We start from the raw sequence: 26,201 nt of genomic DNA, 5'->3' as shown, positions 1-26,201 counted from the left end.
CTCCATGGAGGACGATGCCACCGCCCTCGGCACCGGAGCCGGTGCAGCCCGCCTCTTCCTCTCCTTCCGGGAGGGGGGGGGAGCACTTCTTGCTCCCCACCCTGTGATCGGCTGGCCTCCCCATGTCCGCACACAGCGGGCAGTGGGGGGCCGCCGAGCACTGGCTCGCACGGTGCTCTTTGGCACCGCAGCGGTAACACTGACCGCTGCGGTCCACCGGCGAGGTGCACCACTGCCTCACGTGCCCCAATTCGAGGCAGCGGTGACACTGGAGCGGGCGCGGCGCGAGGATTTCCACTCGCGCCGAAACCCACCCCACCAACACCCTCCCGGATTCCGCCACCTTACGGGCGGCGGAGAGGGGGCACCGGGCCCACACCGACCCGAGGCCGGAGGGCGACCTGCGGATCTCTCCGATCCGCAGGTCCTCCACAGGACAGTCCCCCGCCCTCGCAAGGGCACGGGACACATCCTGTGCGCTGACCGAGTCGTCCAGCCCACAAACGCGCATCTCCGTGCGCTTCGTGGGCCGGGCGACCCGGACACCTCGCTCGCCCAGCTGCTCCCGGAGCCTCTGGGCGAGACGATCCGCCTTCGGTTGCGAGGCCTTCCTCGCCGCTCGCTTCGCCTTCCGCCCCACCACCTCACTCCACGCCACCCCCCCTTGGGAGGGTGCTGTGGAGGACGCGACCACCGCGACCACGGGTACACCACCCCCCTTGGGGGTCGCGACCCGGGGCCCTGGTGCCGCAACGCTGGGCGGAGCCTTCACTCCGCCCTTCTTTGCCTTCCCCGACTGTACCGGAACAGGTCGGGGAGGCACCGCCTTCCTGCTGACCGCTCTTCCGGCGAGGAGCTCCTCCCGGAAGGCGGCCAGCTTGCCATCAATCATGTCCCCAATCCTCCTCAGAAGATCGTCTTCTGAGGAGGACGGGGACTTCTTCACGGGCGGAGTGCGGGTGGAGGGGCCCGCGGTGCCCCGCACCACTGCCGCCGCACTCCGCTTATTTACCTCCGCCGAGGGACGCGGCGGTGGAGGAGGAGGGAGGATGGGAGGGAGGTCCGCGCTGTTCCACAGCGCCTCTGCCCTCCTCCTCCCCTGTCGCTCCTCCTCCAACAGGAGCTGCAGACGGGCGTTCCGCCCTCTGAGCTCCCGCGCCGCCTCCCTCATTTCCTCCGCCGCGGCCTTCAGGGCCTCCGCGCCACCGCTTTTCTGCCCCTTAAAGGCGCAGGCAGCGGCGACTTTCTCCACCCGCCTCAGGGACGAGGAGATCCTCTCCGATATCTCCTCGGTCACCTCGTCCCTGAGGCAACGCATCCGGACAACCGGGCTCATCGCCCTGTCCACTCCATTGACGGCCTGCCCCGTCATCTTTCTCTTGGAGCCTATGAGGCTCCTGGTGGAGGAGAAGGACGAGACTGACGCAGTCTCATCGTCCTCCTCCACCTTCCACGAAGCGGGGCCAGGCGCTGGAGGCGGCGCGAGCGCCGTCACTCCAGTCCCAACACCGCCTTCGTCCTCCCCCTCTGACTTACCCCGTCCCATCCCCGTTTTAATATTGAACTCCATAACATTCCCACGAGCAGGTCGGAAGAAAAGGTCCGCCCGGGCAGAGCCGCCTTACCCGGGTAAGCCTATATACTCCGGGGGTTCGGCAGGTTCCCCGGAGGTGGTCGCTTGGGATTGGGCCTTCTCCCCCAACCATGCATCCCATCGCCGCGCACCATAGCTTAGGATTGGAGGGCGATTTTATAGAGTCGCCATACTCGTGGCCCAGGCGGTTAAGCCAAGACCCCCGTTCCTCCTGCCGTCACGTACCATTCACAAAACCAATAGGGAATTGTGAATGGGTCGTTGTGACGACCAACAGGAGGCTTACGGTGTGTGTATGACTCGGGTACCCTGGGTTCGTTAAGCCCGTACTGCAGCTGAAAGGCTGGCAGCCCCTGAGGGGTACCTCGGCCAGGTACTGCTCGAACGCGACGCGACCGCTACGAGGCGAGATGTAACACCCCACCACGGCGACTCCCCCCCAGTCCACGGCGACGAATCCCCGACCGCGCTCCAGCATGGAGAACGGCGGGGACCCGTCGCCACCTCCCCATACCGTCGCCACCAAGCCGTCCGCGTCGCCCACCCAATGAGGGTGATCAGGGACGCGGTACGGCTCGGCGGCGACAGCCAGGCCAACCCCCCACTCCGCGAGGACTTGGGACATCATATCCTGTGCCGCGCGGCAGTGGTTGAGGTTGGCCTGGAGCAGGAGGCGGGGCGCCATTAATTACCGACCGCCCCAGCCTCCTCCCGGCTGTCCGTCCCCGTGGCACCGTCCACCTCCATGGTGGACGATGCCACCGCCCGCGGCGCCGGAGTCGGAACGGCCCGCCTCTTCCTCTCCTTCCGGGAGGGGGGAGAGCACTTCCTGCTCCCCACCCTGTGGTCGGCTGGCATCCCCCTGTCCGCACATAGCGGACAGTGGAGGGCCGCCGAGCACTGGCTCGCGCGGTGGTCCTTCGCCCCGCAGCGGTAACGTTGACCGCTGCGGTCCACCGGCGAGGTGCACCACTGCCTCACATGCCCCAATTCGAGGCAGCGGTGACACTGGAGCGGGCGCGGCGCGAGTGGAGATACTCGCGCCGAAACCCACCCCACCAAAACCCTCCCGGATTCCGCCAATTTATGGGCGACGGAGAGGGGGCAGCGGGCCCACACGGACCCCAGGCCGGAAGGAGATCTGCGGATCTCCCCGACCCGCAAATCCCCCTCAGAGCAATCCCCCGCCCTTGCTAGGGCACACGCCACGTCCTCCGCGGTGGCCGAGTCGTCCAGCCCACACACGCGCATCTCCGTGCGCTTCGTGGGCCGGGCGACCCGGACACCCCGCTCGCCCAGCTGCTCCCGGAGCCTCTGGGCGAGTCGGTCGGCCTTCACGCCGCCGTCTGGACCGGGGATCTCCAGCAGGAGACCCCCAGTCACGGCCCGCTTCGCCCTGACGGAAGCAATGCCAAGCTCTTCCAGGGACACATTGTCCCTGGCGAGCCGCATCGCCTCCGCGAGGGTCAGGTCGCCCCCCTGCGCAACGGTCAGCGCTACCGCTGCCGTTTTAGGGGGGCGGCCAAGTTGCGCTTTCGCGCCCTTTCCTTTGGCCGCGGGCGGCGGGGGCGGAGGCTGCGCCTGCGAGGCCTTCCTCGCCGCCCTCCTCGCCCTCCGCCCCGCCACCTCGCTCCACGACACCCCCCCTTGGGGCGGTGCCGCGGAGGACGCGGGAACCGGGACCACGATTCCGCTTCCCCCCTTGGGGGTCACGACCCGAGGTCCCGGAGTCGCCACGGTGGGCGGAGCCTTGGCTCCCCCCACCTTCGCCTTCCCCGGCCGTGCTGGCACTGGTCGGGGTGGCACCACCCTCCCACCGACCGCTCTTCCGGGGAGAAGCTCCTCCCGGAAGGCGGCCAGCATCTTATCAATCATGTCCCCTATCCTCCTCAGGAGATCGTCCTCTTAGGAGGACGGGGACTTCTGCGCGGGCGGAGTGCGGGTGGAAGGGCCCGTAGGGGCCCGCACCACCTCCGCCGCACTCCGCTTCATAACGACCGCAGTAGGGCGCGGCGTAGGAGGAGGGAGGACAGGAGTGAGGGTCGCGCTGTTCCAGCGCGCCTCTGCCCTCATCCTCCCCCGTCGCTCCTCCTCCAACAGGAGCTGCAGACGGGCGTTCCGCCCGCTCAGCTCCCGCGCCGCGTCCCTCATCGTTCGGGCAGCCTCCCTCAGAGCCTCTGCCCCGCCGCTCTTCTGCTCCTTAAACGAGCAGGCAGCGGCCACTTTCTCCACTCGTCTCAGGGACGAGGAGATCCTCTCCGATATCTCCTCGGTCACCTCGTCCCTGAGGCAACGCATCCGGACAACCGGGCTCATCGCCCTGTCCACTCCATTGACGGCCTGCCCCGTCATCTTTCTCTTGGAGCCTATGAGGCTCCTGGTGGAGGAGAAGGACGAGACTGACGCAGTCTCATCGTCCTCCTCCACGCTCCACGAAGCCGGGCCAGGCGCTGGGAGCGGTGCGAGCGCCGTCACTCCAGTCCCAACACCGCCTTCGTCCTCCCTCTTTGACTTACCCCGTCTCATCCCCGTTTTAATTTTAAACTCCATAGTATTCCCACGAGCAGGTCGGAAGAAAAGGTCCGCCCGGGCAGAGCCGCCTTACCCGGGTAAGCCTATATACTCCGGGGGTTCGGCAGGTACCCCGGAGGTGGTCGCTTGGGATTGGGCCTCCTCCCCCAACCATGCATCCCATCGCCGCGCACCATAACTTAGGATTGGAGGGCGATTTTATAGAGTCGCCATACTCGCGGTCCCGGGCGGTTAAGCCAAGGCCCCCGTTTCTCCTGCCGTCACGTACCATTCACAAAACCAAAGGAGGAATTGAGGATGGGTCGTTGTGACGACCAACAGGAGGTTTACGGTGTGATAAGCATCAGGTACCTCGGGGTCGCTACGCCCCGTACTGCGGCCGACGATAGCCGGACACAGCCCCTGAGGGAAAACTGCTTAATCTTGGTTTTTTTATTTTTGATGGTTTCAAAAGATTTAACCAGCAATTTGATCGTGTTTTATCCGATTCCTTGATATTCGGAGTGGCTAATGGTTCGCTTCCGATATCTGTATTATTGTGTAGATCATAATTTTTTGTCGCGTTGTCGATAATTGCTTTTAGCGGTTCAGTAACAGGCTTAAAGTGTTTTTCCAGCGCAATCTCTTCCTCAATTTTACCAGTTTTCAATTCACGATACTTTTTGCGAATCAAATCACTCGTTTTTGCAATCTGTTTCGTTATCCTCTCGCAATCTTCAATATTGTTGCTCATGTTGGAACACTGCTTTGTCAACGTATCGGAAATAACTGAACATGTTACGATATTGCAAAGTCATTAAATCCGTTTCTATAGCGGCCATTCCATAATGCGCTGTCTTTATCAATCACTACAAATCCATATTTTTCTTGGCAGCAAGCAGTATACAATTTGCAGAAATTCTCAAATGACATGTCAGTGTTAACATGATCGTTGTACACATGTTTCAGATTTGTACTATTTTGTTTGAACATGATCAGCAGGTTCGCGTTATCGCGTATCAGATGCTTTGGTATCTTTGCGTATGTCTGACAAAGATAGAAACAGTCAACGTCCGAGTGCCTACCCATTGCAAAGTATTCTTTTACCGCGTTTTGCTTATCACATGCCACATCATCAAAGATAAAAATGGAATTCGGAAGTGCATCGCTCAGCGGAACGACATCGCTGTTATTCGAAAATGTAAAATAACCAATTTCGTCTATCGATGAGAATATATTTTCTAGATATCGATTTTTCGGTTGATGCAACGATTTCGAGTACACGTATACGTTTTCGAAACGAATACCGTGCGGACTTTCTAACAAACTAATCAACACGTTCGTTTTACCGCAATTCGATGGACCGCAGATGATACCACGTATAGAGGTCGGCAGCATATTTTCATGTTTGCGTACCTCTTTCTCAGACTGTGTCTTCTTGTCTACATTAGTCACTTTGATCATGAGTGATTGGCGTACGAACTGCATATTTTATCAGCATTATACAAATGAAGATACTTTCGAAAGAGTGCTGGTCTATTTATAGCGGTGCATAGAGCTGAAACGATCAGTATTCAAATATAACCTGTCGAGTCAGCAGAACACACATTGACAGTCCACCACCACCATTGATAAACAACTGTGGCGAATGTCAGCAAAAATTGGGAAAGGCCTATTAAATCGCGTTATAAACGCACTTCCGATTGAATTACATATTCCAGATTATCAGTTTTGTGGTCCCGGAACACATTTAGAGAAACGTTTGGCGCGAGACGATCAAGGTATCAACCCGCTGGACGCTGCATGCCGCGAGCACGATATAGCGTATTCGCAAAATAACGATCTCGTAAAACGACACGTAGCTGACAACATCCTAGCAGCAAAAGCGCGAGAACGCATTACCGCGAGAGATTCCAGTCTCGGGGAAAAGGCTGCTGCTACAACCGTTTGGGCGGCTATGAAGGCCAAAACAAAATTCGGTATGGGTTTGAAAAAGAAAAAAAAGAGTGCTGCGAAGAAGCGAATACTTCCAACGGCGAAACGTGGCGGTATCCTACCGATTTTGCCATTATTAGGGGTTCTCGGCTCATTGGTCGGAGGGGCGGCAGGAGTCGCGAAGGTCGTGAACGATAACAAGGCAATGCAGCGTCAGCTAGAAGAAATGAAACGTCATAATCTCGCCATGGAAGGTTACGGACTTTATCTCGCGCCGTGCAAACGCGGGCGAGGAGTCCCAAAGAGGAAAAAAAAGAAGTCAAAATTAAAATGCCTGAAGGCGTAACCACAAATGTACAACTGCAGCAACTGGCAAAGCGTATGCGTATTCCATATTTCAGAGGTATTTTTATGCGCAATACTTTACCAACAGATGGGGTACGCAGGAATGAGAGCGGAATCGTAAATTTGGATACTGTTGAGGGACCAGGTACTCATTGGGTGGCATACGCAAAACGGGGAACATGCACCATATATTTTGATAGTTTTGGCAATCTTCAACCGCCGAGGGAACTGATACAATATTTGAAGAATAGTGTAATCGAGTATAATCACATGCCTTATCAACGCTATAATCAAAGCAATTGTGGACAGCTGTGTTTACAGTTTCTGCTGACGGTTGACAATCAATTTAAAGACAATCATTGCACCCTTTAACTCCAGTATCCGTTGGAACATGTTGCTGACGTTAACGCTCACCGGGCAAAGTAGTATTCTCGCAGTAAGCTATTTTCCAGCCATCGATTTGAGCAATGGTGATTACGAACTCGGTCTTATGGACTTTGAAACATATTACACAATACCGAATGTAAATTTGTCAAATAATAAATTTTACTACGATAATGATGATAAGGAAATCATTATTCCCGAGGGATCTTATGAGCTGGACGACATTCACATGTATTTGCAACGATCGCTTTCATGGGATAATGAAGGGACCCCCCCCCCCCCCCCCCCCTCTTGATGTTTGGAGCTAACAACAATACGATGAAGAGCGAAATCAAGTGTAATTACAGCATAAATTTTACCAAACCCAATACTATTGGCTCGTTGCTGGGGTTTTCAACGAATCGAGTGCTACAACCACGAAAATGGCACGAATCGGATGCATCAATTAATATAATGAATGTAAATATCATTCGCATTGAATGCAACGTGACAGCTGGTGCTTACAGCAATAACAAGTGTGCGCATACGATACATGAGTTTTCGCCTACCGTTCCACCAGGATATAAGATATCGGAAAGACCAACACAGATCATTTACCTTCCGATTACTGCACGAAGCATTTCGGATTTGACGATTCGCATTGTGAATCAAGACGGTCAATTGCTCGATTTTCGAGGGGAACAGATCGCCGTTCGACTGCATGTGCGGAGACAACGATGGTAGTGGGAGATGCTTGTGCTGAACGAAGCTGAGCAGGTGAAACAGACGATGCGTGAAAACAAAGAGAAGACAATTCGATCGCTTGCACACCACACTGTATCGAATATTGGCTGTTTAAAACCATCAGGCGAGAGGACAATTCGATCACCCACGAAACTTACTGCATCGAATGTTGAATTTCTAAAATCGTTGGGTTTTGTTGTACGAAATGGTTAATATCTTAAACATTGGAAGCGAACCGATCTTTGACGACCGCATTGTCAAGATTGAGACAACAGCATACAACAGCAGGATTTGTACTCGTTACCATGCGAGAGCTTTCTATACGTTGAAGGAAGATTCACAGTAAAGAAGCCAAACAATGACTTGGATGCATTACTCGGAAATAATTGTGTTGCGTTTATGTTTGGTGAAATTCGATATGAACTCAATGGTGTGGAGATTGATCGTAACAGAAACGTTGGAATAACAAGTACCATCAAAACATTTCTGTCCTCAACATATGACAAATTGTTAATTTTACGGAATGCTGGATGGGCCGCACAGTCAAACATACCGACAGGTTACTTTAACTTTTGTGTACCGCTCAATATGCTGTTGGGTTTTTGCGAAGATTACAAGCGTACAGTAGTCAACGCTCGACATGAACTCATCCTTATACGCGTTCGCAATGATAACAACTGCATCATTGCAAATTCCGCGCTGGAGCCAGAGATTGAATTACTAAAGATACGCATAAGCTTTCGTTCGTGGGACCTGTACGAGTACCCATTATTGCAAAGTACAACAAAACATTCATGGGCCGTTAAAACTGCAACTCAGCTGGAGAAACCGCGATACGTCATTTTTGTGCTGCAGACTGGTCGGAAGAACATCATGTCTCAAGATGCGAGCAACTTCGATGAATGTAACTTGACCAATGTGAAACTGTATCTAAACTCTGACTTTTATCCGTACGATGACTTGAATCTTGATTTTGATAAAAACAGATATGCTATTCTTTTTGATATGTATGCACGTTTTCGTAAAGCTTATTACGGATACGACTGTTACGAAACGCTTTGCAACAGGGAGAACTTTTCGTTGTATGGACCGTTTGTAGTCATCGATTGCTCGTGACAGAACGAATCAATCAAGAGCGCTACCATAGATGTGTGAATAGAATTTGATTGTAAAGAAAACGTGTCAGCAAATACTACCGCGTATTGTCTTATTTTGCATGATCGCGTTGTCGAATACTGTCCACCGTCCAACGTTGTGCGCAAGATTACATAAACTGTAACATCAGCAATGTTTGTAATATAATATATAACAGGCGGACACATCGCATTGCAGCATAGTTTCAAAGATATTTCATTATGGTACCAACATTTGTTGACATACAAGGATTCGTTAGCGACACAGAGTTTGTTGTAAAGGAAGTGGCAGTGCTGAGAAAAGGAAGCATTCTAGCACATTATATTTTTAAAAGTCCGCATCCATGGAGTTTATTATCTGCGCCCGATAAATCAAAGTCTATCTGGGTGATGAAAAATCATCACGGGCTGTCGTGGGACTATGGCCTTATACCCTACAGCATGGCAAAAACACTTATTACATCAGCAATAGTAGATGAGTCAAACCCAGTCGTACATGTAAAAGGGCTTCAAAAGCGTGATTGGTTAACCAACATAATGGCTGAACATGTTAATGTCGAGACCATCGATGCCGATTATGATGATATTGAATGCTTGAAAAATCTTGATTGTGCTAACACATGGCGATGTGGTAACCATAAAAAGACATGTTGTTTAAATATCGCGTTAATTGACGGATTTGAGAACCGTTTAGAGAAACATTCAAGTTAACGTGAATTATAACTGAGAACCATAAATTCCTCGTACGGTATTGTTTTTCGTGTACGCGACATTCCAGAGACTCTCTGATGCGTAGTTCGGTACACGGAACGATACAGGTTAGAAAAACCATACGCGAGTGTTGGCTGCTCTCAGTCACGTGATCGACCCAATATATTTACTTGGGCTCGATCGTCGAAGATCCATAAACAGAGAGGGTAGAGGAATATTGAAATTAAGAAAAGATAGACATTGAAGAGCAGGGATAGCGCCGCGAGGTGGTGATTACCCCGCTCGTGGCCGCGACTGCGGATGTCTGTTCGCTTCTTAGCTTCGAGACTCGATAGCGGGTCCGCGCAGCGAGCAGATCGACAAACGATTCCGCTCCGCGACGAAACCAAATCTCCGAATATAGGTTCTGAGAACACTCGAACCTTTCGTTGAGACTTTTAAATTGTTGCTCAAAATTAACTAAATCGGTGAGGCATTTTATCAGCCCCGATTATTGACTGAACAATCTCGCTGAATAGCACGTGACGCTCGAGTTACGTGGTCGTGTGAGGGAATTGATAAACTTCGGTTCCCGCTTGGCGAGATTATTAACAAAATTTAAAAGACTGTGGGTTTTCGTCCAACTTTCATGTGACGTTTGTACTACGCGGTCATGAAAGGGGAATCGAGATAAGAATCGTTTCCCGTGTGTCGAAATTCCAGTCTCAGCAATGGCTACGGCCCGATCAGTACTGACGACTCCACGGACTGCTGCATTTGACGCGGTCGTGCGAGGCTGGCATTATCACGGACTGCTGCATTTGACGCGGTCGTGAGGCTGACTTTCCAACGTCTCGCTGCAACCAGCGGTCGTCGGAAGTCCAGTTTCGGCCAGTGGCTACGACCAACTCAATACTGATTTCTCCACGGACTGCTGCATTTGACGCGGTCGTGTGAGGCTGATTATCTTCACGTAACGTTTGAGTTTCGCGGTCGTGTAAGAATTTGTCGTACGGACTGCTGCATTTGACGCGGTCGTGCGACAAGTTGAATTGTCCGCACGGTTTTGTATATCACCCCTAGGGTGGTCTCTGACCGATACCCTACGTGAGCTGACCGTTTCTCAGGTCGGGGCTAAGAAATTCCGGACTTCTTAGCTCAACCTGCTCGAGCAACGCTCCTTGACCGCCAGTGAGTACGTACCCTGTGCGTAGAGCAACGCATAATGAGCACCGTGGTGTATGCTCCTTTAAACGTAAGACGCTACGTGCGCCGTTAAGGGCTACATCACACCGCGTCTTGTACGCAGGGAACGGTGAGAAACTGCGGTTTGGACAACATTTGGAGCTTTACGACCTCCACCTGTTGTCCTTCCCTGCGGCATTCAACGATCGCTAAAAAGCGGAGAATTGAGAAATTAGATCTCTTCTTTCGCACAGCGATCGAACGGTTCTCGATTTGTGAGAACGTTCAAATATACAGTCCACATACATATCTCAGTTCGTCGAGACGTGTCTGTAATCTCCGCTCTCGATTGCGAACGGCACAGACAGGAGCGTGCGAGATAGAGCGAGACAGGCGACGCGACAAGCGTTAATAGGTATTTAAATCCAGCCTTGTCTTTCCTTGTTATAGAACAACACATCGCGAACTTGGCCAGGAGCAGCCGGCCCAGGTTTTTTTCCCCCAGACGTCGGACCGACGTCTAGGTGGTTTTTTTTCCTTTTTTTCCTTTTTTGATTAAAAATACAAGTTTAATTTCTTGAGCAAATTCAGGTGCATCAATTTATTCAATACTTTTTCCCAGTGTCCTTTCCCTCGTAATCCGGACCACGTCAGACTAAAATACCCCCCCCCCCCCCCCCTTAGGGCGGTTAAGGTCTTTAAACACATCTTTGTTTAAAGACTTTAACCGCCCTAAGGGGGGTTATTTTAGTCTGACGTGGTCCGGATTACGAGGGAAAGGACACTGGGAAAAATTATTGAAATAAATTGATGCACCAGAATTTGCTCAAGAAATTAAACTTTTATTTTCAATCAAAAAAAGAAAAAAAGGAAAAAAAACCGCCTAGACGTCGGTCCGACGTCTGGGGGAAAAAACCTGGGCCGGCTGCTCCTGGCCAAGTTCGCGATGTGTTGTTCTGTAACAAGGAAAGACAAGGCTGGATTTAAATACCTATTAACGCTTGTCGCGTCGCCTGTCTCGCTCTATCTCGCACGCTCCTGTCTGTGCCGTTCGCAATCGAGAGCGGAGATTACAGACACGTCTCGACGAACTGAGATATGTATGTGGACTGTATATTTGAACGTTCTCACAAATCGAGAACCGTTCGATCGCTGTGCGAAAGAAGAGATCTAATTTCTCAATTCTCCGCTTTTTAGCGATCGTTGAATGCCGCAGGGAAGGACAACAGGTGGAGGTCGTAAAGCTCCAAATGTTGTCCAAACCGCAGTTTCTCACCGTTCCCTGCGTACAAGACGCGGTGTGATGTAGCCCTTAACGGCGCACGTAGCGTCTTACGTTTAAAGGAGCATACACCACGGTGCTCATTATGCGTTGCTCTACGCACAGGGTACGTACTCACTGGCGGTCAAGGAGCGTTGCTCGAGCAGGTTGAGCTAAGAAGTCCGGAATTTCTTAGCCCCGACCTGAGAAACGGTCAGCTCACGTAGGGTATCGGTCAGAGACCACCCTAGGGGTGATATACAAAACCGTGCGGACAATTCAACTTGTCGCACGACCGCGTCAAATGCAGCAGTCCGTACGACAAATTCTTACACGACCGCGAAACTCAAACGTTACGTGAAGATAATCAGCCTCACACGACCGCGTCAAATGCAGCAGTCCGTGGAGAAATCAGTATTGAGTTGGTCGTAGCCACTGGCCGAAACTGGACTTCCGACGACCGCTGGTTGCAGCGAGACGTTGGAAAGTCAGCCTCACGACCGCGTCAAATGCAGCAGTCCGTGATAATGCCAGCCTCGCAAGACCGCGTCAAATGCAGCAGTCCGTGGAGTCGTCAGTACTGATCGGGCCGTAGCCCTTGCTGAGACTGGAATTTCGACACACGGGAAACGATTCTTATCTCGATTCCCCTTTCATGACCGCGTAGTACAAACGTCACATGAAAGTTGGACGAAAACCCACAGTCTTTTAAATTTTGTTAATAATCTCGCCAAGCGGGAACCGAAGTTTATCAATTCCCTCACACGACCACGTAACTCGAGCGTCACGTGCTATTCAGCGAGATTGTTCAGTCAATAATCGGGGCTGATAAAATGCCTCACCGATTTAGTTAATTTTGAGCAACAATTTAAAAGTCTCAACGAAAGGTTCGAGTGTTCTCAGAACCTATATTCGGAGATTTGGTTTCGTCGCGGAGCGGAATCGTTTGTCGATCTGCTCGCTGCGCGGACCCGCTATCGAGTCTCGAAGCTAAGAAGCGAACAGACATCCGCAGTCGCGGCCACGAGCGGGGTAATCACCACCTCGCGGCGCTATCCCTGCTCTTCAATGTCTATCTCTTCTTAATTTCAATATTCCTCTACCCTCTCTGTTTATGGATCTTCGACGATCGAGCCCAAGTAAATATATTGGGTCGATCACGTGACTGAGAGCAGCCAACACTCGCGTATGGTTTTTCTAACCTGTATCGTTCTGTGTACCGAACTACGCATCAGAGAGTCTCTGGAATGTCGCGTACACGAAAAACAATACCGTACGAGGAATTTATGGTTCTCAGTTATAATTCACGTTAACTTGAATGTTTCTCTAAACGGTTCTCAAATCCGTCAATTAACGCGATATTTAAACATACCGCCCCCCTTGCACGGTCCGTACAACAAACGGAAGGAGCGGTAATTCGCGGAGAAAATCTTAATGTCCAGTTACAGAGAGGGTGGGTCAGTTTCACTTAATAAAAATTAAGTTACTTACTTTTTAGCGGCGGAAAAGGTCCGTTCGACCCTGCAAAAACTGCAGGGTCGTGAGCACGGCCTCGTTGATGGTCGCCTGGTCCATGCGGGCGTATGGCCCCGTTGGAGGAGCTGGTCGTCCTGTAGGGCGACTCCCACCCTGTTCCGGCGCCCGATTTCGGCGGCGGGCCCTCCATCGGTTGGCCGACCCTGTAGGCGGCCCTGCCGTTGTGGCGGCCTGGATTGTCGGGGGCTGTGGGCCCACGGGGTTGCTGGCCGTGGCCTGCGCCTCCGCCTCGTGGAAGTCGCAGGCTATGAGGCGCCCCGTCTTGTTCCACTTCAGGGTGTAGTGGCCCCCTGGGACTGCCACTTTCGACGTCCATGGGACATGGACTGGAATGTCCAGTACATCCTGCCCCAAATCCAGCCGGAAGGTCGGTGTCGGTGGTGGCTGCCGAAGGGCCGCCGTGGCCTCGCCAACCTCCATGGCGGCCGGCTCGCTCGCCGTTGCTGCCGGTGTTGCAGCTGCGGTCGGTGCTGCTGCTGGGGGTCGAAGACCCTCCCCCAGCTGCAGGAGGCGCTCGAATTGGGCCTTCATTTGCGGGTCCAGACCGCGGGCTGGCTCGTTTACTGCTTTCGCGCTATTCCGTGATTGTGACATATTGCTGTATGTAACTAGCAACTGAGGGAATCCGCCAGCGGGTCCTGCTTTTATGCCAAGGAACACTCGCGTTTCGCGGATTCTCCTTCCCTTAAATTATTACGGGATGGTAGGAAGTATATTCCCTTATCCTCGTAATTGTTACCAAAGACAAAGGTAGTTGTGGATCACCACCGTTTTTATCTTCAACGGTGGTTCTCACTTTCTCTTTGTCTAGACAGCGGAGCTCGACAGTTTTTCTATCCCATCGGCGACTTCGACGACCGGCGTCGATGTTTACTCATCGACAGGCAGTTTACACAAGCGTACAATTAGGCGTGTGTACGTAGACGTAATTGTACGTACTTTAACCACGCGTACATGTGTATCCTTGCCCGGGAAAACTTCCTCTACTCTTCCCATCGGTTAGGGGGGAGAAGAGGATTTTTGCACTAAAACCAAATCGTTTGGTTTTAACTGCATGTGGGTGGTGCGCCACTTGTAGCAGTTCTGGAGGTGCGTGAGGTCATCTCGCGTCCAACCTCTCCAGAACTGTTCGTGGAATTTTGAGTCGCTCTCCAACGCGTAGGTCGCGTGAGCTTTTCAGTTTCCACTGATTTTTTACCGGAAGTGCATTTATTGAACTTCCGATGAAAAGTGGCCCGGTGTGATACGCATAATTCTCTGGACAATCACTTCAAGCGGCGATCGTTCGCGAGTTTAAACTCGCTTCGATCTTGCAGAGCAATTTCTGCATTTCCTCGCTTGTGTGAGTGCAGTCTCCGAGTATGCGTCTCAGATGTTGTTTCACCGATTTCACACCGATTTGTTACATATCACCGAACTCGATGCGCCTGTACAGTGCGACGTCGAGGCGGTGTTTGTATTGGTATTTGAAGCCGAACTTTTCGTTTTCGGCTTCGACCGTGCTGGTCTACGTGGTGGGGCGTCCGTACGCCTCTCCTCACGATGACAGTACGAGTTATTCGCAAACGGTCTCGGATTATTTTCTTCCCGGTTTTGCGCGTAATGCAGCAGGAAATGGTGCTTGCCACTGCACTTCGCGCATACTTCGGGGCTTTGGCACCGTAGCACTGTGTGGGTGGAGGCCAGGCATTGTACACACCAATGGCGACCCTGCACAAATTGGCTACGTGTCTTTTCCGGCAAAACCAAAAAGGAGCTGCAATGCAATAAGCTGTGCGGTCCGGTACAGAATCCGCACATCTGCTTTTGCACAGGGCCAACCTGCCCTTCGGCGTCGGTTCTCGACCCTCGTGGCTGTGCAGCCGAGTCGGTTTTCAGAACGGCGTTATGGCTGCGCACGTGTCTCGAAGCAGATCTCGTTTCCCGAGTCCTGCTATGACTACGTGCGCTCAGTTTCGTGGCAGGCTCCAGCGCAGCCTCTCGACGCTTCTCGTCCATGGAGAGCAGTGCGCGGGAGTGCATCTCGATGAACCTCTGTACGTCCTCAAACGTAGGATATTCTGTCGAGAGGTTGAGCGTTTTCTGCCACTCTAACTCAAGCGCAGGCGAGAATTTTTGCTTCGCCAAATGCGCGAGTAACCAGTCCCGTTGCTGTTCGGGCGTGCCCTTCTTATCGAGGGCAGCGAGCGCCTGTGTACAACCCACGGTGATCTGCTGCATGCTAGCCAGATCACCGGTATCAATTGGTTTTAGGAACAGGAGCTTATCCAGCAATTTTCCCGTGACCATGCGTGGGAGGCCGAAGGTGTTCTTCAGCTTCGACCATGCCACTGGAAAATTACGGCCGACGATCTCGATCGAAGCAATGGACGCTAGAGCTGGTCCCTCTAGGCAGGCATTCAAGTAATGCAATCTTTGCACATCTGACAGTCCTGCATTTCGTACGACCCCGGAGGTGAACAGGTCCTCGAAATATTCCCATTCCTGAGGATCCCCTCCGAACTTGGGTAATCGTTGCTTCGGGAGCTCGATCGGTATGTTACTTTGAACTTCCGGTGTTGCTGGTTTGGTTTCAGCGCTCAGCCGGCCAAGTTCAGTAAGGACAAGATCCTGGAAATCCTGGAAATCGTCCTCGGCATTCCTCATATAATTCAGCTTAAAGATGTCGTGAGACGGTCTTTCCGCTGGACGAATTTGTTTCCGCACGTTAGCATACTTGGTGCGTATATCGCGCCAAGTTTCTTTAGCGTGCTCGAGTTTTTCCTCAAGCATTCGCTCTGAGTACTTCGCTCGTCCTAGTTTTTTAAGGTTTACGCCCAGCCGTTTTAGTTGACCACATAGATCGACCAAGTCTTCGATTTCGTCGTCGAGGTCGATTTCTATGGATAACTGTGCTACGGCCATAGTGTGCGTCTTCGAGGAGCAATCAACTCGAAAAAACCTCTTACGTGGTTAACTTCACACGTGAAAAAATGTGCACCCTTTTTTCCTGGCCCGATTAACCTCGTTTTAATCCGGCTCGAAGGACCTTTGTTTAAAGACTTTAACCGCCCTAAGGGGGGTTATTTTAGTCTGACGTGGTCCGGATTACGATGGAAAGGACACTGGGAAAAATTATTGAAATAAATTGATGCACCAGAATTTGCTCAAGAAATTAAACTTTTATTTTCAATCAAAAAAAGAAAAAAAGGAAAAAAAACCGCCTAGACGTCGGTCCGAATATATTATATACGTTAATAGGTTTAAATACCTATTAACGCTTGTCGCGTCGCCTGTCTCGCTCTATCTCGCACGCTCCTGTCTGTGCCGTTCGCACTCGAGAGCGGAGATTACAGACACGTCTCGACGAACTGAGATATGTATGTGGACTGTATATTTGAACGTTCTCACAAATCGAGAACCGTTCGATCGCTGTGCGAAAGAAGAGATCTAATTTCTCAATTCTCCGCTTTTTAGCGATCGTTGAATGCCGCAGGGAAGGACAACAGGTGGAGGTCGTAAAGCTCCAAATGTTGTCCAAACCGCAGTTTCTCACCGTTCCCTGCGTACAAGACGCGGTGTGATGTAGCCCTTAACGGCGCACGTAGCGTCTTACGTTTAAAGGAGCATACACCACGGTGCTCATTATGCGTTGCTCTACGCACAGGGTACGTACTCACTGGCGGTCAAGGAGCGTTGCTCGAGCAGGTTGAGCTAAGAAGTCCGGAATTTCTTAGCCCCGACCTGAGAAACGGTCAGCTCACGTAGGGTATCGGTCAGAGACCACCCTAGGGGTGATATACAAAACCGTGCGGACAATTCAACTTGTCGCACGACCGCGTCAAATGCAGCAGTCCGTACGACAAATTCTTACACGACCGCGAAACTCAAACGTCACGTGAAGATTAATCAGCCTCACACGACCGCGTCAAATGCAGCAGTCCGTGGAGAAATCAGTATTGAGTTGGCCGTAGCCACTGGCCGAAACTGGACTTCCGACGACCGCTGGTTGCAGCGAGACGTTGGAAAGTCAGCCTCACGACCGCGTCAAATGCAGCAGTCCGTGATAATGCCAGCCTCGCACGACCGCGTCAAATGCAGCAGTCCGTGGAGTCGTCAGTACTGATCGGGCCGTAGCCCTTGCTGAGACTGGAGTTTCGACACACGGGAAACGATTCTTATCTCGATTCCCCTTTCATGACCGCGTAGCACAAACGTCACATGAAAGTTGGACGAAAACCCACAGTCTTTTAAATTTTGTTAATAATCTCGCCAAGCGGGAACCGAAGTTTATCAATTCCCTCACACGACCACGTAAATCGAGCGTCACGTGCTATTCGGCGAGATTGTTCAGTCAATAATCGGGGCTGATAAAATGCCTCACCGATTTAGTTAATTTTGAGCAACAATTTAAAAGTCTCAACGAAAGGTTCGAGTGTTCTCAGAACCTATATTCGGAGATTTGGTTTCGTCGCGGAGCGGAATCGTTTGTCGATCTGCTCGCTGCGCAGGCCCGCTATCGAGTCTCGAAGCTAAGAAGCGAACAGACATCCGCAGTCGCGGCCACGAGAGGGGTAATCACCACCTCGCGGCGCTATCCCTGCTCTTCAATGTCTATCTTTTCTTAATTTCAATATTCCTCTACCCTCTCTGTTTATGGATCTTCGACGATCGAGCCCAAGTAAATATATTGGGTCGATCACGTGACTGAGAGCAGCCAACACTCGCGTATGGTTTTTCTAACCTGTATCGTTCCGTGTACCGAACTACGCATCAGAGAGTCTCTGGAATGTCGCGTACACGAAAAACAATACCGTACGAGGAATTTATGGTTCTCAGTTATAATTCACGTTAACTTGAATATTTCTCTAAACGGTTCTCAAATCCGTCAATTAACGCGATATTTAAACACATGTGCTATGCAAAATGTATTTAAATTATACAATTGGTGGTTAAAATATTGGAAATAAATGTGTCTTTTTAAATCAATTTACATCATTTAAAAAGGACATCTAATTTCCCCATCCCCCTCCTTCTTAGCAATTTTATAAAATTATGAACTTTCAGAATACGTCTAAAAATCTTTTAATGTTTTTGTAAGCTTCTGAAAAAAACATGTACTTGTTAATGGTGGTTGAAATACTGGATATAAATGTATCTTTTTATAAAATTATGAACTTTCATACTAGTTAATGGTGGTTGAAATACCAGAAATAAATGTATTTTTTGTTTTAAAATGTAATTTACATCAATTTCTTTTCCCTCCTTCGTAGTACTTTTTTTTTTTTTTTTTTTTTAAACTGTAAACTTTTCATAATGTAAAATTAATAACAAATTGGGGTGAGGGAGATGTGTGGACACACTGATCACGATACCATGTATATAAATTGTTTTTATTACATACTATAATTATAAAAAGGATTAATAAGAAAAATATATAATTAAAATACATACATAAAAATATAAATAAAAATATATATAATGATTAATAAACAGTGAAGAATATATGAAATGATTAAAAAAATATAAAATGATTAAAATATATATGCTATTGCAAGTTTTCACAGACTATTATCGCTTGTCGCGATATTCGTGTAATGGAATTTTTGCAATCGCATCAACGCATCCCATACAATGTATAGAGTCGGCGTATTTATATATTTCTACACCACATTCGTTACAATACAATATATTATTCTCTTCGCCAAGCATCGACACCATCACGAGAATGTGTATCGGTTGGCTGTCATATTCAATTGCCTCATGCTGCGGCAGCGCATCTAAACATTGTCTGCAAATTCGCCTCCGTTCATTTCTCCGGCGATAGCATTTGCCTCCCCATAAACAATACCTCTTATTAATAATATTGTATCGGGGATGCTAATAATACTGTCTCTGTGTAGGAGCCAGTGCCGCCTAAGCTGATTCTTGCTGCGGGGGGGGGGGGGGGAGAATGTTCATATTAGAATATTATATTTTGTAATTGTGGTTGTTAAATATGGTACAAACTAATGTGATAAAAAATTATTCCTGTTTTACATACCTTCGTCCCACTTATCTGCCACCATTGTTAAATTTTTATTTTTCACGCAAACTTAAAATCACTTCTGCTATAAATAGCATGGACTGGTCGTACAACTCTTTATATAGTACATTACTCAGGTGGGGGAGGACTTGGTCTTCTTAGGAATGGGAGTGGTACTCGCTCGTATCTGCCCTCAGCTTCTCCCACAGCATTCTGCAAACTTTGCGTTTTTGGATCTTTTATAGAGTTACAAACATATGTATACTGGTACGTCTAAAGCGGTATTTTATAATGCCCCCATGGCAGTGTCTCAGTTGAATATGGTACAATATATCGTTTGTCATCGTACGGACTCAGAGCAATTTTTGTTTCTCATATCGTGTACACTTCATGCAATGTGGATCTTATACGCGATTGGTGGCAAATCTTTTCAACCCCACCCATCAAACATTGCACATAATCATCAAATGTTATAGTTCGCGCTACAACATTACTCTTGACACCTGTTTAAAGATTTGCATAATGCCGAGCGATTGTCCTCAGCCGCGAGTACCGTTAATCCTGTTAGCGTACAATAATCGGGAGATTATCTCTAAGAGAATTTGTACAGCGACCAGTGATAGAAAAACGCGTTTATTACTAGTTTTTCTGGCATCGGTAACGGCTCATTACCTTCGATTTGAGTGTGCTAACGGTGTTGATGACGTTAATACCGCGAGAGAATAGTGCGCTAAGAATTAGACGGAGAAAGACTGCCGAAATTTAGGCAGCGCTGCGTAACAACTACTTAGAGTAACGCGGTCGCGTCTTCGGCTGTCAATCCGCGCAGTCCTACGTAGACTTCCCACTAGAGCGGATCGGCTCTCGATTCCACTCGAACAGAAAGATTTACGAAAGGAAAGTTCGAATGGATTAATATTCAGAACGATTCTGCCTGTATTTGAAGGGTGTAAAGAATAGATGTTCAGTCTAGTGCGGGTCCACTGATTGACCTCGCACAGCTGAGAATTCGATAAAACTCGAGAAAAGTGTGGAAATAATCTGCCTTTTCCTTGACAAACGGATCGGTTTAGATTCGGTCAAGTATGCCCCGGAATCTTGTATGGGATTTCCCAAATCGAGATTCCACGAGATCAGTCCTGCGGCAGAAGATCGAGAAAATACACCAGTAGGGTGTTCGATATCCTGTGGAGTGATCGAGAACATACCAGTAAGGTGTTCGATCCCTCCGTGCAGAATTCAGATCGTATAAACGATCGAGACATAAAAAAGTTGGCAAAATTACGCTTCAATTTTCTTGTGATTACCGCCAGGCTGAGGAGACACCTAAGGGAGGCAACTACGTAGTGAACCATCCAGGTGGGTCCATTGTAGTCGGATCAACGTCCACAAAGGACGTCTGACTTTTCCGGTCTAAGAGTCCTTACTCCTATAGATTCCGCCGGTGTAACGTTTAGAGGAGCACCTGTGCGGAGGAGTAAAGGAGTCGTGGGTCAGGCCCCCACGTGGTTCAAATACTGCTAAGTGCAACGAATAGATGTGCAACGTGCAGTGAATCACGTACAGTCGGGCTCCGTAGTGCAACCCCTGACCAATAAGTCATCTGTTGAAGTAGCCAAGAGCAACCACAGCTCGACGGTTGGGTTGTTGCACTGCACTGCGTTTCAACGCATAGACTCAGTGGACAGATTCACGGGAAAAGTGCATTTGAAGCCTTACAACCTCCATTTGCAATCCCGTCCACAAGGTAATCGACTGCAAACGGCGTAGATAAGGAATTAATTCTTTATCAAAGCCAAAATTAAAAATACAGTCCACTAGCGAGTTCGTATATTACGAACGAGCAAAATTCTCCGCTCCTGTACGTTCGAATCTCGAAGCCAGAAGCGTGAGGACACAAACGCGGTATAGATACGTATAACGTGTTTACGTGTGTCTAACACATAGCCGTGTTTTTCTGATTATAGGAATCTTGACTTTCCTCAACCCGGCGAGTTCGGCGACCGGCACATACGAGGCAGGTAACGTCCCAGCACGAATTTCTATATTTTTATAATTTTCTATTGGTTTTCGTTTGTTATTTTTGTTTCAATTTTATTTTGTAATAAAAGGTCGGCATAGAAGGCCAACGAAAAGAGAACCAAACGCCCGTAATAATTTTCCCTGAAAATTCCTGTACCTCTCTCCGGACCTCGTCATTAGAAGCATCAGCTTTTTAACAACATCTTTCACCTTTTTCGTATCTTTCTTGCCATCGACTTGCAAGGCGTACATCTTCGCTCTCAGTCCAACAAATTCGGTCATAATCGCGCCATTATTTTTATCTTTCATTAAACCTGGTACCTTCTTATTAGCAAGCGGAATACCATATCGATTATCTATGGGATAATCGCTCGTGTCAAAGCGGGCAATATCGCGTATCATAAGTTTATAAATATCGTCACACTCGATGTGGTAGATTAGACTGTCTGTATCGACGTACATAATTTTACATTTATTCCTATGTGTGGGTAACATGTAATCGTAATGGAATTCATACAAACAAATCTTAGATATATCTAGTATACACACACCCACGTAGATTGGTTTGTTAAATTTTACGGACAATTTATGCAGTTCGATCGCAACTAAGTTTTCCGAAAATATGCTGCGACTGGGGAAATTTGGCTTAGTGATCAGTGCGTCTGCACCGTATCTCCCTACAACAACAAGTCAAACCACCGCGTATACCACGTTCAATAAATAGGATCATGTCGATATCGATAAGAAGTTCAAAATTGATACGTGTATGCTTCAGCATGGCATCCCACGTAAAACCTGGCAAAGTATAATAGTGCGCGGGATCGAGTCCGTAACTTGCGATGCAACTATTGCGAAAATTTTCAAAAATATTAGCCAACAACAAGACATCCGTCTTCAGATACAAATCGCTATGCTCGCCGAGCGTTTGAATGGAGAACTGCGTCCACACGTTGACGGCGTGCGCGTAGTCGTTTTCGGATATTGTATCGCCAGTCAAGGAACTGTAAAATGAATTGCGCGATGGTAAAAATGATTGGTCCAACTTTTCGACACAGTCAATGTACTCGTCCGGAAACACCCCTTTCCGCGTCAATAAATCAAAATCTTCCGCAGATAATTTTTGAAACTCGGAACGTGTAATTTCAAGTTTATCTTTACTAAAAAAAGATACCAATTTCTCGAAACTTGTATTTAAAAATTTAAACGAATCGATGAACTGCAATTTTATGCGCTTGCGCGAGTTCGATTCTTCATCCGCGTTTTCAACGTATTTTGTAAATGAAATGTACTTCTCTTTTGTTATCGGCAATACAGTGACGTCACCCTCGAATGCTGTAGCTATCTCCTTGATAATAAAATGTGAATCATAACCGGATATATTATGAAAGACCACGGGGATGGCAAACGCGTCTTTATAATTTAGATTGTGATTTGAATGCGCGGGACCTCTGTACCGGCCGGTCAAATGACAATGATCGCGTACCTGCTTATCATCTTGCGTAAACGGTGTTTCGCATATATGACAGTGTGTTGCCGTATTAAAATTTCGTAATTGTTCAGTTAATAAATTTTCCATGGGTACATTGGCCGATAAAATGGACTTTACACGATGTGTAAAACAGTCAATTAAACCCGGTTTCGATCATTATTTTAGAGGACAACACCGGTGAGGTCTGGGTTAGGTCTGGGTTATGCCCGCGTCTGGTTTATGATTTTGCCTTTTTCGCATACTTGTTGGCCAGATCCTGGGTTTTCCCTGGTATAAATAACGTAGTAATGTGGTACCACACTCAAACAGTCAATTAAACCTGTTTTCGATCAATATTTTAGAGGATAACACCGGTTAGGTCTGGGTTAGGTCTGGGTTATGCCCGCATCTGGCTTATAATTTTGCCTTTTTCGCATACTTGTTGGCCAGATCCTGGGTTTTTTTTGGTTTGAATCACGTAGTAATGTGGGACACACTTAAGCAGACAATTAAACAAGGTTTCGATCAATATTTTAGAGGATAACACCGGTTAGGACTAGGTTAGGTCTGGGTTATGCCCGCATCTGGTTTATGATTTTGCCTTTTTCGCATACTTGTTGGCCAGATCCTGGGTTTTCCCTGGTATAAATAACGTAGTAATGTGGTACCACACTCAAACAGTCAATTAAACCTGTTTTCGATCAATATTTTAGAGGATAACACCGGTTAGGTCTGGGTTAGGTCTGGGTTATGCCCGCATCTGGCTTATAATTTTGCCTTTTTCGCATACTTGTTGGCCAGATCCTGGGTTTTTTCTGGTGTAAATGACGTAGTAATGTGGTACCACACTCTAACAGTCAATTAAACCTGGCTTCGATCAATATCTTAGAGGATAACACCGGTTAGGTCTGGGTTAGGTCAGGGTTATGCCCGCATCTGGCACATAATTTTGCATTTTTCGCCTACTTGTTGGCTATATCCTGGGTTTCTTCTGGTTCGAATCACGCAGTAATGTGGGACCACACTCAAACAGTCAATTAAACAAGGTTTCGATGAATATTTTGGAGGATAACACCGGTTAGGTCTGTGTTAGGTCCCGGTTATGCCCGCATCTGGCTCATAATTTTGCCTTTTTCGCATACTTCTTGGCCAGATACTGGATTTTTTCTGATTTGAATCACCTAGTAATGTGGGACCACACTCAAACAGTCAATTAAACAAGGTTTCGATGAATATTTTGGAGGATAACACCGGCTAGGTCTGGGTTAGGTCTGGGTTATGTACGGCGGCTGTATTTGGGAGTCGTCCGGTCCATGGCGCTTTATGGCGCGCCAATATGGGCCGGCGGTCTGATGGCCAATCGGCGTGGTGCATTTGTACTCCGTCGGTTACAGAGGTTGGTCGCCATCAGAGTCGTGCGGGGTTATCGCACGATCTCCTACACAGCCGCCACCTTGCTGGCGGGTTCCGCACCGTTTCACCTGCTGGCGAAAATGGACGCAGAGGTCTATCAAAGCCTTTGCGACCTTCGCCAGCGGGGCGTGGACCCGCACGGCGAGGAGGCCGCCGGGGCCCGAAGCCAGGCACGGCGACGCATCTATAGTCGGTGGCTGGTCTGGTTCTCGAAGCCAGACCAGCGGGATGATCGCGTCGCCGCGGCGGTCCGCCCAGTGTTTTATGCCTGGGTAGGCCGTAGCTGGGGTACGCCCACCTACCGCCTGACACAGGTACTGACCGGACACGGTTGCTTCGGTCGGTACCTGCATCGGTTAGGGCGGGAGGCGACGGCTGCGTGCCGTCACTGCAGGGGTAGGGAGGACACCGCGCAGCACACGCTGCAGTTTTGCCCGGCGTGGGCAGCGCAGCGCGGTGTCCTTTATAGAGCGATTGGAGCGGACCTCTCGCTGCCGGCCGTCATTCGAGCGATGGTCGGCAGTGAGGAGGCATGGGCGGCCATGGCCTTGTTTTGTGAAGAGGTCATGGCCGCCAAGGAAGACGCCGAAAGGGCGCGTGAGGAGGTGGGGGGCATGCAGCGACGCCGACCGTAAGACCCTCCACCGCTCCCCGTGGCAGGGGGAGCGCGATGTGGTCGGTGATGGTGTTTGTGGTGCGAGGCGAGGGATTTTGTCCCCTCATACCCTCTCACACCCAGCCCATCACCGTACCAGGGGCCCGTGGCAGGTGCCCCGTCTAGCGGGGGCGGCAGTGTTAGCCGGCCCCGCAGCCGTGGTCGCGATCGGGTGGGGGCCCGGTCGCGGCTAGTAGGAACGGCACGAGTGGGGGCGACGTCGCGAATGACCGCGCGGCGTCGCCGGGGAGCAATCAGTTTTGTTTGCTCCCCATTGGGGCAGGAGGTACTTTTCCTCCTCCGGGAAGGGCCCGTAACAGGGCGTTGCGCCAACGGGGAGAGTCACGGTAGTATCGCTAGTTTGGTTCCCGTAACTCTCCCCAGATAAAGGGCGCAGGCGGTCACCGTGGTGTTTTAGCCGGTAAGAGTCCGGCACTACCCCGGCCTCTCCCCCAGGGAGCCGGGGTGTCCATGAGGATTTCACCACGTTAAAAAAAAAAAAAAAAAAAAAAAAAGGTCTGGGTTATGTTCGCATCAAGCTCATGATTTTGCATTTTTCGGATACTTATTGGCCAGTTACTAGGGTATTTCCTGTTAAAATCACGTAGTAATGTGGTACCACAGTGAAACAGTCAATGATACCTGGTTTCGATCAATATTTTAGAGGATAACACCGGTTAGGTCTGGGTTAGGTCTGGGATATGCCCGGAACTGGCTCATGATTTTGCCTTTCGCGTACTTGTTGGCCAGATACTGAGTTTTTTCTCATTTGAATCACGTAGTAATGTGGGACCACAGTCAAACAGTCAATTAAACAAGGTTTCGATGAATATTTTGGAGGGTAACCCGGTTAGGTCTTGGTTATGCCCGCATCTGTCTCATAGTTTTGCATTTTTCACATACTTGTTGGCCAGATCCTCGGTTTTTCCAGTTTGAATAACGTAGTAATGTGGTACCACAGTGAAGCAGTCTATTAAACTTGGATTCGATCAACATTTTAGAGGACAACACCGGTTAGGTCTGGGTGAGGTCTCGGTTGTGCCCGCATCTGGCTCATAATTTTGCCTTTTTCGCATACTTGTTGGCCAAATCCTGGCTTTCTTTTGGTTTCAATAACGTAGTAATGTGGTACCACACCGAAGCAGTCAATAAAACCTGGTTTCGATCAATATTTTATAGGATAACACCGGTTAGGTCTGGGTTAGGTCTGGGTTATGGCCGCATATGGCTCATGATTTTGCCTTTTTTGCATACTTGTTGGCCAGATCCTGGGTTTTTTCTGGTTTGAATCACGTAGTAACGTGGGACCACAGTGAAACAGTCAAATGAACTTGGTTTCGAT

The 26,201-nt window shown here is 49.5% G+C and overlaps 1 protein-coding gene across 1 annotated transcript; it reads right to left on the bottom strand.

Moving 5' to 3' along the window:
* Positions 1 to 19,574: 19,574 nt before the first annotated feature.
* Positions 19,575 to 21,725, bottom strand: LOC143340596 (uncharacterized). The gene is made up of 2 exons (XM_076762762.1): positions 21,554 to 21,725; positions 19,575 to 19,672 (listed from the first exon to the last, which is right to left on the bottom strand). The coding sequence occupies exons 1-2, from the start codon at positions 21,723 to 21,725 to the stop codon at positions 19,575 to 19,577; spliced, it is 270 nt and encodes an 89-aa protein (XP_076618877.1).
* Between the last annotated feature and the right edge of the window lie 4,476 nt (positions 21,726 to 26,201).

This window comes from Colletes latitarsis, chromosome 3, assembly GCF_051014445.1.
Source record: "Colletes latitarsis isolate SP2378_abdomen chromosome 3, iyColLati1, whole genome shotgun sequence".
Lineage (NCBI taxonomy): Eukaryota > Metazoa > Arthropoda > Insecta > Hymenoptera > Colletidae > Colletes > Colletes latitarsis.
Note: the sequence above shows the minus strand (reverse complement) of the source record. Positions and strands in the feature narration are given on the sequence as shown.